At 42.3% G+C, this 14,157-nt stretch overlaps 1 protein-coding gene across 3 annotated transcripts; it reads left to right on the top strand.

Annotated features, from left to right (window-relative positions):
* On the top strand, positions 1 to 14,038 carry plekhg7 (pleckstrin homology domain containing, family G (with RhoGef domain) member 7). Of its 3 annotated transcripts, XM_063875505.1 has the most exons (17): positions 1 to 260; positions 895 to 1,681; positions 2,449 to 2,471; positions 4,759 to 4,886; positions 5,725 to 5,765; positions 5,985 to 6,086; positions 6,567 to 6,716; positions 6,946 to 7,041; positions 7,746 to 7,844; positions 8,189 to 8,302; positions 8,676 to 8,850; positions 11,644 to 11,759; positions 12,000 to 12,087; positions 12,186 to 12,265; positions 12,636 to 12,789; positions 12,906 to 13,003; positions 13,675 to 14,037. In XM_063875505.1, the coding sequence occupies exons 2-17, from the start codon at positions 1,031 to 1,033 to the stop codon at positions 13,783 to 13,785; spliced, it is 2,226 nt and encodes a 741-aa protein (XP_063731575.1). In that variant the 5' UTR covers positions 1 to 260; positions 895 to 1,030; the 3' UTR covers positions 13,786 to 14,037. The 3 variants fall into 3 exon arrangements, with proteins under 3 accessions (XP_063731575.1, XP_063731567.1, XP_063731583.1); XM_063875497.1 differs by lacking the exon at positions 1 to 260 and having other exon boundaries at positions 979 to 1,681; positions 13,675 to 14,038; XM_063875513.1 differs by lacking the exons at positions 1 to 260; positions 895 to 1,681; positions 2,449 to 2,471 and adding an exon at positions 3,279 to 3,299 and having other exon boundaries at positions 13,675 to 14,014.
* Positions 14,039 to 14,157: the final 119 nt, after the last annotated feature.

Here is a 14,157-nt window from a genome sequence, read left to right as displayed (position 1 = left end):
CATGCAGGCAGTGCAGTCGCACCTTTCCACCAGCTCGCGGACAGTGCTTGCCTTCTCCCTCCGTCACTCGGCAGCACATAGAACTGTCTCTTCGCTCTTGTGTTCTGTCAGAAAGTTAAACACCGTCGGAGGCTTTCTTCTTCTTTTGCGAGCTGCAAGTTTAATACAGAGCCGGCTCAGTTAGCCTGCGACAGCGGCGGGACTTCTCTCCGGGTCACTCGTCACTTCACCGCCAGTCGTTTAAGTTTTTGCCTGAATAAGTAAGTACACCAGACTTTAGTAAAATGTAACGAGCTGTTTTCCGAGCACATGTCGCTTCTGCTTTCAAACAGGTGTTTTTCGGAGCGGTTGATCAGCGCTGTAAACTTTCTCATACATTGTTTCTCTAACCTTTTGTTGCCTCGTGGATGTGACTTAACAACTCGCACGTCATGAAATTAACGTAATATGGAGTAAAAACGGAAATTAAAACTACCGTGGACCATCTTTAGTCGGCTAACAAAAGGGAAAATCAATATCAGTGTATAAACAGTGGACCAGGCAGTAATCTGAGACAGCAGAGTTGAAATGCATTGCATTGCTGCCTTTGGTTCTTTGTGTCTCACACACCACAATGCCACACTATGCAATTACTGTACACTGTGACATGTGTGCTGTAGCAACAATATTCCCCCCAATAACTGAATCTACTATACATAGTTTGCCACCATTCACACACATAGGAGTGTTACTCAACTGTACAGTTTTTCTCCTCATGGCCACTTTACTGCCAATTGTACGTTTTTAACACTGTTCAAATCCTCTTTCAGAAGATTAGTAGGCTAGTTGTGCCCAGCCTTCTTCATTTTGTTGCACATTTATTGTATTGACACATTTTTTTACTTTTCTCCCCAGAACCCTGAGAGGTGAATGGTGTGAACAGTGCTGGAATGCAACAGGATTATCATCTGACCTTAACTCAGTGGAGGCGAAGCAACCCGACCATCAGATCACACGTTTTCTGCTGCACTACAATGCCTTTGAGGTTATAATGTCTACGCTGCAGCACATTATTCTACAGGATAAAGACCAGGATGTCGAGAAGAAGCTAGACTGGAGTTACATTGAGTGGGATGAAAATGAAGTTGTCACTACAGGTGTGGCAAACGCGCAGACACAAACGGACTGTGGGACTTTTGAGCACAAGGAGTGTCAGACCAGCAGCCCCATCATAATGCACATAGATCTCGCACGGACACATTCCAAGTTGAGACATCCGTCCCTGGTGGACACTGACGGCTTGGTCGCACCTCTTTTCCAGTTTGACCGACAAGCCCCCGCACGCATCTCCACATCTCCCACCTTGAGGAGGATGAGGAGCACCCGACGTCCTATCCTACCGGATTTCCGGGACCCTGTCACGATGGGGAGCACTCAAGAGGAGCCTTCCTCTGGGAGCACGCCATCCCCCATAACCCCACTGTCCCCAGTACAGAGAGTCAAGTCTCCTCTCGCAGCCAGCCCCCTCTCTGATGGAGAGATCTATCACGACCCTCAGCCCATTTCATCCTCAGGCCGACAGAGAACCAGATCCCACAGATCAAAGACTTCTGACAACGGTATCAGTTGTAAAAGACAAGAATGTCGCAGTGCTCATCCTACTGTTATGCAAGATTTTAGATTTCCTGATAGTGGAGTACAGGTGAGTTTTTACAAGTTGTCCGAGTGACTTTAATTAAAGCATATCTGCACATATAATCATCACGCAAACAACTCCCCACCACCACGAGTCACATGCTCTAGTCTGGTGAGGATTTTTATCCAAAGCCTATAAATTAAATGGTTACACATTCCTTCCTTGCAGTAACCTTCTTTCCCTCATGCTGCCTTGCCTCCTGTGGTGGTCACTCACAATGCAAGCTTTTGACAGCAAATGAATCAGCAGTTACATGCACTGACAGCTCTGACCAAGCCCACTGCCTGGAGAACCCTGGGAAGTGCTCTCCTCGGGCCCCTATTCACCGCAGTCAGCAGTCACCCAATAATGGAGGGGTCAGTGAGCGATGGAAAAAGATAATGGGGAGATCTATTCATCAGCTCGTGGTATTCAACCGAGCTCATTCTCAATAGAGTCCCGACATTCTCCTCAGATATCAGAGGCTTTTCAATTCAAGCAACCACTTAAAACACTGATTCAAATTTGAATGTCTTTGAAAGTGATACAGCGGTTTCATTGGCCATAGGAGGTCTTTGCGCCCTCTATTAAATGCTGAGTGCACTGTAAGACAGTGATAATGTGGATATGTAAATAGTTTAATAATTAGAGCTTTGGAATCTTCAGAGCAATACATTTAAAAAAAACGTGTTTTGATTACATACTGGAAGTTCAAGGAGACTCTAATTACTCAATGTTTTTGTGTATAGAATAGTTTTCCATTGACTGATGCAGTGTTTTCCTCTTTTTTCTAGGAGAAAGAGCTCTGTCACACTAGGTAGGTGTCTCTTGGACTGCTTTGCATGTCGTCTGTGTGCCCTGTCGGCATAACCAAAAAAACATTCTTCTCTTTGAAGCATGTGAGAACATTGTTTGCATATCAGGAATGTAGTAAAATATTTTCCTGTGACTGATAAACTGGACTTTACTGTGCACGTTTGTTTTTCCATCTCTCTGATTCATCTTTAATTTCCATCGTTAACGCTGCGGTTTCCAAAATAGTTGGGACAATGTGTGCTACAACACTCCGCATCATGAGGGCCGTGCCTCCCCTGTGCTCTCAGGACACTTGTGAGCGAGGATGATTGGACCTTGGGTTTAAGGAGCCCCATTGTTCATTCATTGTCATTCATGTCTTTGTTAATGGGGCATAAGCTTGGTGGGTTAAGTTTTGAGAGTCCCATGGTTATGTACGGGCTAGACAAACCCTCATTAAGGCTGTTTTCTCTTACTGCCACCCACACCCCTCCTATTGGGCTGCCGGGCTCTTCCCCTCACTGGATAATTAGGCAGCTATTGTCCCATTAATTGCTCCCTGGCACTGTGCTTCTTACAGTGCCGGGCCCTGTGAGCCATTGGTTGGGAGAGTTTTGTTTTTGAGCATAATTATTTCTCTTGTTGTGCAGGAACAAAACAACCATTTTTACAAGTTCTCTCGGTGGCAGAGAGGCTGACACAGAGGAAGCTTTCTGAGCGCTCACAAAGCAACAAGATGTCATTGTGAGCCCGCTGTGGAATGAACTGCAAGGAGGCACTGACCTGGTTTAGAGCAGTAATCGTGCCTTTCTTACCGTCCCATTAGGCACGCATCCTCTACAGTGCTCAGGTGCTGACCATTGTCCGCCTTACTGATTCAGCACTGCCTGCCTATACATTGATCTGGTGTGGGGTGGGGGGGTTGTATCAGTTTACTAGGGAGAACCCGGCCCCGGCCTGGGAGAGAGGCGAACAGTTGGTGCTTTGACAATTCAACAAAAGTGTGCTGGAGGAAAAAAGAAACATACCACTCCTGTACTCCTGCTGAGGTTCAGACCAACTTATCCTCCCAGTACAGCGTGTCCACGTGTCAGTCATGTAGCACATGTGCATTCAAGTTAGTCTCGTTTGCTTCTTGTGTAACTGTAGTTACTATGAGAGGGGATGTTATGAGTGGTAAGATGGAGAAAGTCTGAAGGAGATAATTCAGTCTAATAAAGCAGATTTAAAGGTAAACTGAGAAAAGCCAGAACCAGCATTGTTGCCCTTACTTCTGCTCCACATCATTGTTTTCATAAACAGGGCCATTAGCCCTCATCTGCGAGCCAGGCTTCCTTATGGTCTGATCAACTCCTGATAACCTTTACCTCTTTTAAATGAGTTGATCAGCCCTGATACAAACTATTTCTATTTCTCCTTTTCCATCAAGTTCTGAATTTTAAACTTTTCTTTTTAAAGGAAAGACTTCTAAAGAAAAATGTGAAAAGTGAAACCTCAGCATGTTGACGTAGGTTACTGGCCAGCTGTCGATCAGAAAGTGAAGATTTGGCTAAACCAGCTCTTCTTGTTGCGGTGCAGAACTTTTTTGCTGACTGCATTCTCGCTGAATTACTAGAAACCTCTTGTTAGCAGCGCTACGGTTGGGACTGTGATTGTTTAAGTCACAAAGTCAACAATCAAGTTTGACTACATTAAGAATGTTTTATTTGCCTAACAGGTGAAGACTGTCATGTGGCCAAGCCCTGTCAAGATTATTAGTCAGCACATTGAATTATTGAATTACATTTATACGGGTTTTATTTATTTATGTTTTAACACATATCCATTTAATATCCAGCAGTAATCCCTGGAGGACAACAGCAGGGTTTAAGTCAAAACACTCAAACTGTGGCTGCTCGAGCTTTGCCTGAGGCTAAAAGGCAGGTCTGTGTTTTTCCAGCCGCAGCCATGCTTTGGTTGCTAACTATGAAAAAGAGACCAGGAGGATTATAACTGGCACACACTGACAGCTCGCCGCCTTCCACACAAATATAGCGATCCATTAATCGCGCATAAACCACACACGTAACACTTTATCCCTGATAAGTTCTCCTGCTCATTTTAATCACCATTTGGCATCACAATGCACATGGTATTTCAGAGGTATTTCAACCTTGTAAAATGCCAAGAGGAATTCTGTCATTTCCTGTGGCCTTTCGGGCTCTATTCCATTTACAACACAATAAGATAGTTCTTGTTTGTGTGAGTCTCGGATCTGTTTGGTAAATGTTAAGCGTTACTACCGGTTTTAAAATTGTTGTGTTTGTCAGTTCCCTCAGGCTTCAGCAGAGGAGGCGCAGCTCCGTGGTGGTCAGCTTACCCGGGTTGGATGTTTCACCAGGAGACCTTTTTGTTTCCAATGGAGTGGCTGACATGTTGAACGACTTAAACTTCTCTGGTAAAATTCTACATTGTTTTATAAATAATGGGAATAATATGTGCTATGCATACCAAATGGCTGGTTTAAGCCAATAAGTTAACTGATGCTGCGTCAACCTCATTCATCACATTTTCATAAAGGCAGTCAACATATTAATGAACCCCGGCCCTTATTTGCAAACTCCTGTAATCCATCTTGGCATATCTGAATATCCGAGCAACATGTGAGCATCCCAGGTTTGATTATGAATTGCTTATGATGCTTTTTCAAACCCTTCACAGTTTAGGTGTTGGCCCTTGACCCCTAGGAGGATGAGTAACCTGGTTTGACTTGAGAAAACCTGAATCACAGCTCTTGGGAAATGTTTGTTTTTGCACTTTCAAAATGTTGTCCTGTAATATTTAATAATTAAAAGACTGCTGTAAGTTGCTGTGTCATTAGTTGTTCAGCAAGGACCTATCATGCTTGACGATTTTTTATCAATTTTCATTTAAATGTTTCTGAACAAACCCAAATGATGTATTGGATCCATCCTAAACCTTGATGCAGCCATTCATCCAAGAAAGACATCATGTGCAACACCTCCATACTTGATGCTAATTTGGGGACTTTGAGCATTAGCACTGAAACTCAGTCCTTAGCCTCAGGTTGAGCGGGTTTAGCAGCTTATAGTTTGTCCATGTGTCTTGTGCCACTTCGCCTTTAATTCAACCTCTTATATTTGCAATGAAAGTCCAAAGTTGTAACCCTAAAGCCCGACTATGTTTAGTTTGTCTGGTTCTAATCCCGTCACATACATTCTTGCTTGATCTTTTTTGTTTATAATCAGTTTTCTTGTGTTTATGATTTTGTACAGATACTAAGAAGTCAAAGTGGCCCTTTTCAAGGCGTAGCACGGTAGGTGTGTTGCTTGAGTGTGTCTGGTTTTTTTTTGTAATGAACTTTGTTTTAGCAGTGGGCAGTTGGTTTGGACATTGTTCCCTGACCCACTTCTCAAAGCAGATTATTGTGGTTCCTCTATTCAGCTTTTGTGTTAGGTTTAACGTTTCAAATGCAGAACTTAAACCAAACCTGTCAGTTCAGCGCTCATATAATATAATAACTGTATCTTTTCAGACTAAAGGGAAGTCGCAGACAGGCACGGCAGCAGATATCGAAAAATATCTGTCAACATCACAGATTCAGGACTGGAGAAACCAGGACCTGCAGAGGTACAAGGTGAGGAATGAGCACTGTCAGCAGCTAAAGCCCTTAAGCAACCCGGCTATTTGTTATGTAAATCATCGTGTTGATTCTGTCTCTGCAGTGGCTTTTAATGCAAACAAAGTCAGAGTTTAGGCTTAAAGGTCCAGATTTCCAAACCAAATAGATCTCGGTGTTTAACGAGTGACTCAGAAATAACAGGACGGCAGTTAGAGGGAAGCTCCCGCAACGTTTTAGATGACTCGCGTTGTGCAAAAAACAGAATTTCTAGGCAGTTACCAGTCAGGTTGACCCTGCACACATATGTAAACAAACACTGACACGCGCTTCAGTGTGTCAGGGTGTTAGTAGGAGCTTTACATTGACACAGTTTACCTTTTATACCAACACACTAATAATAATGATAATGTTCCAGTTTGAGTCTTCGTTGATAACTATGATACCTTCTTTTTTTTCCTGCCAATGCACTGATTGTATTTCTCCCTGTGTGTGCAGGAATACTGTCTGGCGGAGTTCCTGCAGGACCAGTCTTCCGAGGTGAGCGCGTCCTCTGACCCTCAGGGCTTCAAAAGACAAGAGGCCATCTGGGAACTCTTCACCAGCGAGTGTGTTTACTTCCTGGATCAGCTCATGGTTCTGAAGGAGGTGACTGTCCACACAAACATCAAAATGCACACGCAAACACACACGCACACACAAATAGACCAAACCCAAAGGAAACCCAACACCTGCTGCTTTGTGTTTTGTTCCTGTCACTGAATTCCTTACAGGGAGGTTCATGTAAAAGTCTCTTTAGTTTTCCATTCTCCACACTGATGGATTAAGAATCGAATAGCCTGAGCCTATTCTCTGTTTGACTTTTTGTTACCTTCAGGTGTTTCTGGCTACACTCACAAACCTGCAGGGGAGGAACTGCCTGACCGACGTCGAGTCCTGGAGGCTGTTTGCAAACCTCAACGAGCTCTGCCTGGTGAGGCGCGATGCAAATAAGTAGGATAAGTCCTGTTAGTTTTATGTGTACTATATAAATATTGGGAGCATCAGCATCCTTCATTCAATCTCATTTGTTGTGCTGAGTCAGAAGGTAAAACACAGCAAATTGTAACTCTTTCTTAACCTCAGTCAAAAAGATAAATTATTTATATAAGAGGCAGTAAGGGACCAACAACAAAGGACGGTTAGCCATGCAATAAAGAATCAAATACACAAATCATTAATAACATTTATAATAAAATCATACAAAAGATTTGGACACAACATTAATAAAACAATGAAAACACTTGTCTTAAGTTATAAAATATAGAAAAGTCTAAAACAGTATCTTATCTTAGACATGAATAGTTTTCTTATTGGTGGCAGGAGAGATTAAATTGAGGACTATGGACACCATGTATCCATCTGTTTATTCATTCATCACTCATTAACCATGTTTATTACAGCATATCATTTAGTAGAGAGGTTATTTTGATCGAAAATCTCCTGACTTTTATACAAGACGCCTCACGCCACAGCGCTCTCACAACTACTGATGATCAGTGATTTGTTATTTTTGCCATGTCATCAGAAGCAGAATTTCTTCAATGTGGATTTTGTTTACAAACGGAATGTGAGTGAGCCATGAGAGTGTTGCATGTCTGCGCGCTGACACCTGACACTGAGTGTTTCCTGCTGCAGGTGAGCTTTGGTTTCCTGAACAACCTCCTCCGCGTCATCAAGGACACGTTTGAGATCGCGGAGGGTGACGGGCCCACCCTGCTGGATCTGCTGAGCAAGGCAAGTCTGACCCAGTCACATGTGGACACACATTAACACGCTGACTGTCATGGCAGTCTACGCTCACTTAATGGTTGGCTTGTAAAGATCCTCTGATAAGATGTTAGAGGCAAAGAAAACATTTCACACTTTAAAACAAATGTGTGATCATTAGTTTAACATTGGTTTCTTTTATAATGAATAACTGTGAATATCAAAGAACAAAATAAAATCTTTTCATCGAACTGTATATCAGACACAGGGTTGACTGCAGACTGGTATCAACTCTTTTTATGATGTGTTTATCTGCAGCTCGATGGCTGTCTGTTTCCTGATGTTTGTGTAACACTGCTATCTGTTGGCAGGCTTTCCAGGAGAGCGTTTGTCACTGCCTGCAGAAGTACTGCCTCAACTACTCCACGGCTCTGCTTTATCTGGACAGCCTGAAGCCCAGAGAGGACTTTGGATCCTACGTGAAGGTACAGGGGGAAACTGGCCGAGGGCAGCTGAATTATGTGTGTGTGTCAGAGCGGTGGCAAGGACGCCATGTACCTTAACAACGCGGCAGGCAGCGACTCATCACCGCCTGAACCGCAAACAACCAGTTCAGTGTCACCAAGGCCTCTCAAAAGCAGGAATGTGACCATCTGTCCCTTGTGTAACCTTCCCCGTGATTATGTTTTTGTTAGGCCTTTTGTTTTTGCTTTTAAGATATCACACGCTTTTCACTGCCCCCCCCCCCCCCATTACCCTTCTGTTCTAACAAACACTGTGACCACTCTTTCACCCCTCTGACCTTCTTCTTTCTCCCAACGACAGCTCTCCTCTCACCCCTCTCTTTCTCCTCCCCAGTGGTGCGAGAGGAACGAACAGTGCCGGAGGCTGCAACTGCGCGACCTGTTGGTGGCGCCGCTGCAGAGGCTGACGCGATACCCTCTGTTGTTGCGGAATATCGCCAAGAGATGCCAGACAGAGGATGAGACCAGAGGCCTGGAGGTCATAGCGGAGCAAGTGGACACTTCTATATGTGAGCACTCCAAGTTACTTCCCTTTTATTGGAAAAACCCATTCAGAGAAATAGAGATGGGACAGACAGGGATGTGATTTTAAAAAATCCTAATAAGTTGATCGTGGTGAGTTCCCATTCTCGGGATCATCACGTAGAACCTGAGAAGGCTGTCCATCTCGCTATCATTGTAGAGGAGTTATAAATAGAGCCTGAAATATAAAACAGGAGTTGTTGTTTTTAAAGTACATTCATTTATGTAGGGGGGAACTTATTATTCACAATTACCTTGTTAAAGACAGCTGTTTCTACAGTCAGTTCCATAAATATTTGGACATTGACACAATTTTCATTATTTTGGCTCTGTACACCTCTACAATGGATTTGAAAAACTCCATATGTGCACTTAAAGAAGTGTAGACTTTCAGCTTGAGGGTATTTACATCCAAATCAGATGAATGGTGTAGGAATTACAAAACATTGTATACGCGGTATCCCCCTTTTAAGGGACCAAAAGTAGTTGGACAAAGTAACTAATCATAAATAAAATAGTCACTTTTAATATTTGGTTGCAAATCTTTTCCAGTCAATGACAGACTGAAGGCCTGGGTTTCATCCCTGCTGAGGCTCTGCCAGGCCTCTACTGCGGCTGTCTTCAGTTCCTGCTTGTTCTTTTGGCAGTTTCCCTTCAGTTTTGTTTTGTTGCAAGTGAAGTGCATGCTCAATTGGATTCAGGTCAGGTGATTGACTTGGCCATTGCAGAAATTCCTCTTTGGTTGCTTTTGCAGTATGCTTCAGGTCATTGTCCATCTGCACTGGGAAGGGCCGCACAATGAGTTCTGAAGCATTTGGATGAATATGAGCCGATAATATTGCTCGAAACCCTTCAGCGTTCATCCTGCTGCTTTTGTCAGCAGTCACATCATCATTAAATATAAGGGAGGCAGTTTCATTGGCAGCCAAACATGCCCACGCCATAACACTACCACCACCATGCTTCACTGTTTGGATCATGAGCAGTTCCTTCCCTTCTCTATACTCTTCTCTTCCTATCGTTCTGGTACAGATTGATCTTTGTCTCATCTGTCCATAGGATGTTTTCCAAATCTGTACAGGCTCTTTTAGATGGGTTTTAGCAAGCTCTGATCTGGCCTTCTTGTTTTTGAGGATCACTAACGGTTACATCATGTGGAGAACCCTCTGTATTTATTCTGGTGAGATCTTCTATTGATTTTTTACTTTGACACATATACACCTCCTTGAGATTGTTCTTGATCTGGCAAACTGTTGTGTAGGGCTTTTTCTTCACCAGGAGAAGAATTATTCTGTCATCCACCACAGTGGTCTTCTATGGTCTTCCAGGTATTTTGGTGTTGCTGAGCTCAACAGTGCGTTCTTTCTTTTCAAGAATGTACCAAATAGCAGATTTGGCCACACCTAATTTTATTTGGTATGTCTAATGATGGCTTTCTTCACTGATAGTGACAGCTCTTTGAACTTCATATTGATAGTTGACAGCAACACATTCCAAATTCAAATAACACACTTGAAATTAACTCTAGACCTTTTTTCTGCTCCTTGTAAATGAACTTATGAGGAAATAACACACACCAGGCCATGTAACAGCCGAGCAGCCAATTGTCCAATTATTTTTGGTCCCTTAAAAAGGGGATACCCTGGATAAAATATGTGTTGTAATTTATACACCATTCACCTGATCTGGGTGTAAATACCCTAAAAATAAAGCTGAAAGTCTGCACTTAAAGTACATATTTATTGTTTAATTTCAAATCCATTGTTGTGGGGTACAGAGCCAAAATAATGAAGGACAATGACCTGAATAATGAACATTGTGTCAATGTCCAAATATGTATGGCCCTGACTGTATGTGGTCTAGTTCTCATATCATGATTATTATCAAGCTAAGATAAGATATGCCATCATTTACATAAACAGTGATGCTGTTCACCAACTGAGCCTTTCCTTATCTGCAGACTCTCCCTGAGTGAGTAAGCACAGTGTAGATGCCCGCTTAGTTTCATGACTTTAGGCCCTTTTCCAGCGTCTGATGACGAGGTGAGCATTACTCTGAGCCTTAGACATCTTAGCTATGTCCTTCAGGTGATCATGACTCCAGTTTTTTTTCTTTCAGTTGGATGATTGACAAGCCTATAGCAGTAAAGTACAGCAGCATGTTAAACAGATGTACATAAGGTATCACTGTCAAAGAAAAGGGCTTTTATAGGTAAACAAGCCTTATGTTTTGGCTGGCAGCCAGGAGCCCAGACCGTTTTTTTAAAAAGTTTTTGTTCCTTTTACAGACCTGTTGTATCGGTTTGCTCTGTAACTAGATGGACAGGCCTGTGGGAAAGGTGCTGCGGCACTGCACCACAGAGACACTTTGTGGTACTGAACAAATAGCGCTAGGAAAACAAACAGCGTGGGCTCACTGATCTTTAATTACAGACACACATAAAACCATTAAAAAGGCGAGGCCGAGCTGCATAGATGACGAGGAGCATTGTAGCCACGGCAAATGTCCTCAGGGTGTGTGGGGAATATTTACAGTGAAAGCTGAGTGTGCTGAAATCTCTCACGACACGGTCACGCCCTTGTTTGGTAGGCAACCATCACTACACAGAAGAAAGCACAACAAGATAATAAAATGGTGCTAAAGAGCCATTTATTAATGTGACACATACATAATAATTTCACGGCAGTTTGATCCTAAAACTATGCAGAGGTGAGTTTTAGCAGAGAGAGTCTTCTCTGTTTCCGTCCCTCTTGATTGAACGGATGCCTCTCTGCCTCCAGGTGATTTGGAGGGGAAAGTGAAATGGCTGGATAACTACCAGAAGGTGAAACAGCTGAGAGATGCACTCGTGTGGCTGCCTGTGTGGGAGAGAGACAAGCGCGCCTTCGTCCCTGAGGTCGGTCTGGCTGTGTGTGTTTGTGTATAAATAAATATCTGAGAGCTTTGTTGACAGAGCACCAACACTTGAAAATCCTGATAAGATGAAATCATTTATCTACTGTATCAGATATGAGGAAGAGCAAAGAAAGCTATTCACATTTTTCAAAGCATCGTGTCATTAGCGATAACTTTAGCCTCTGCACTTTCGATATCAGATAATGTGTCAAAAGTCTAACATAGTTTTCTTATCCTTCAGAATCTGAAACATCTCTTAAAAGCCATCACTCTGGAGAATCTCATTTCTCACAGAAGCCTTCTGCACGATGGGAAGATGCTGCTCACAGGTGTGTACAGATGGCACCGCTCCAACACACAGCACATGCTCAATGATTCAATTTAAGAACACTCTAACTTCTGTCATCTTCCTGTGGTTGATCTCCAGAAAACACAAAGCTGAACGATGTTTATCTGTTCCTGTTTGACGAATTCCTGCTTATCACCAAGATAAAGAGAAACAAGAAGGTGCTTTGCAATCGATTTTAATCCGTCTAAATCTAAGATGTTACTCTCATTATAGATTATATCGTACTGTAGTATTATTAATATAGTATAGTATACCTATCTACCTTTATAACCTGATTTTGAATGTATTAATTTCAGTTTACTAACAATTTCATTTGTTTGTTTTTTACCCTGCTTAATTTTTTTGCTGTGTTTTGTTGTAATAAAGGAGTTTGTATAAAGTAGATGACTGGACAAAATGATTCAATAAATAAAAATGATATAAATAATAATAAGGTAGTGCTGCGTTCTCAGTCTGACCTGGACCACCACAGACATCCAGTGTGAGGCTTGTTGTAACCTCTATCATAATTGTTCACTTCCTTTGCAGCGGTCCGTCGGTCCGGAGCAGAACCCCCTCAGGATGCCACAGAACCTGGAGCTGGATCAGCTCCTGAAGGAGGGATGCACCTTCACGGTCCTGGACCAGCCCGTCTCTCTGGACCGGCTCCAGCTCAAGAATGTTGATCAGCTCAATGCTTCAGGTAATAGCTTTATACTTTCTGTTTGAATTCATTGACGTCTCTGTGGAGATGTGTACAGCCATTGTTGTGTAAGTCGATATTAACGGGAGAATTGCTATGTTGTGCTTCCCTTCCAGCGTCTGGGCTGCCTCATTCTTTCATCATCATGCACCAGAACCGCTACCAGCAGTGTATCGGCGCATTCATCCTGCAAGCTGCCTCAGAGGCTGCCAAGGTACGTGCGTTCAACTGTGAATTTCTCTGATGTTCAAAAGGAAGTGCCCCGATTATGTTCTGTAAAGATGTGCAGCATTATATGTGGACTTGTTATATATTTCCAAACATTTCTGTAATGCCAGATTTCACTTTTAAACTTTACAGAGAAAAAACAAGTCATCTTTTTAAATGTATGTTTTGCATGAAAGTTTAGAGCATTTTCGAGCAAACCCACTTTGTCACTTGCTGAATAATTTATTTATACCTTATATGCTTCTGCCAGGGGGTTCCTTTTTTGAAAATGTATTTTCTTTAGATGTGCAAACATTTTTTTATCTGCAAGTTTGTCTTTTGCTTTATAAATATCCAAGCAGAGAATCCTATTACTGGACAGATGTATGCACATGATCATTTTAGTTAAATACAATTCTATTTATGTGCATCTTTAAAGACATTTTGTCCAAAATAGTGCAGTCGCTGCCCAGGGATGATCAATGTATGTATGGAGCGTTTTTTTTTTAGCTCTACCACAGAATAAGTGATGGCTCATATCATCCACTCTACAACAAAAGAGCAATAGAAATAAGTAAAACAATATAACATGATCAAACGTTTAAAATAACCAGGCTAACTTCTGGATTAGGAACGTGATTAAATATATTTTCCTTTCCTTCATGTGATTTTCTGCAGAAAACCTGGATGTCAAAGATAGAAGGCGCTGTGTCGGTGCTGCTGAAGCTGGACTCTCAGCGGCCGCGCGGGAAGAGCTCCTCCCTGTGGCTGGAGTCCTCACAGATATGAGGCAGAAGACATAGGAAATGTCTCTAATGTCAATGTGCACTTCTATGTCTCCTGATGTCTTGTAAATTACCGTGTTACCACTAGAATAATTTTGTAAATGTAATGTTTGCCTTTAAAGGCAGCGGCTGCCGTAGTTTACAATAAATATCAAATGATGTAGTAAAAGGTGTAAGAGTGTTTTTCCTTTTTAAGAACACATAACTTTGCACCCATTTAAAGCTGGTTTTTTTTATTTTGTTTTTACCTTTGATCATATTAAATGCTACATGAGTACGGTAGCATTTAACATAAAGTCAAACTTAAAAATTTACCATTGGACATCTAAGCAAACTATGCTTACAAATATCGATAATTATAAAACACAACATAATA

Source organism: Eleginops maclovinus, chromosome 2 (genome assembly GCF_036324505.1).
Source record: "Eleginops maclovinus isolate JMC-PN-2008 ecotype Puerto Natales chromosome 2, JC_Emac_rtc_rv5, whole genome shotgun sequence".
NCBI lineage: Eukaryota > Metazoa > Chordata > Actinopteri > Perciformes > Eleginopidae > Eleginops > Eleginops maclovinus.
Note: the sequence above shows the minus strand (reverse complement) of the source record. Positions and strands in the feature narration are given on the sequence as shown.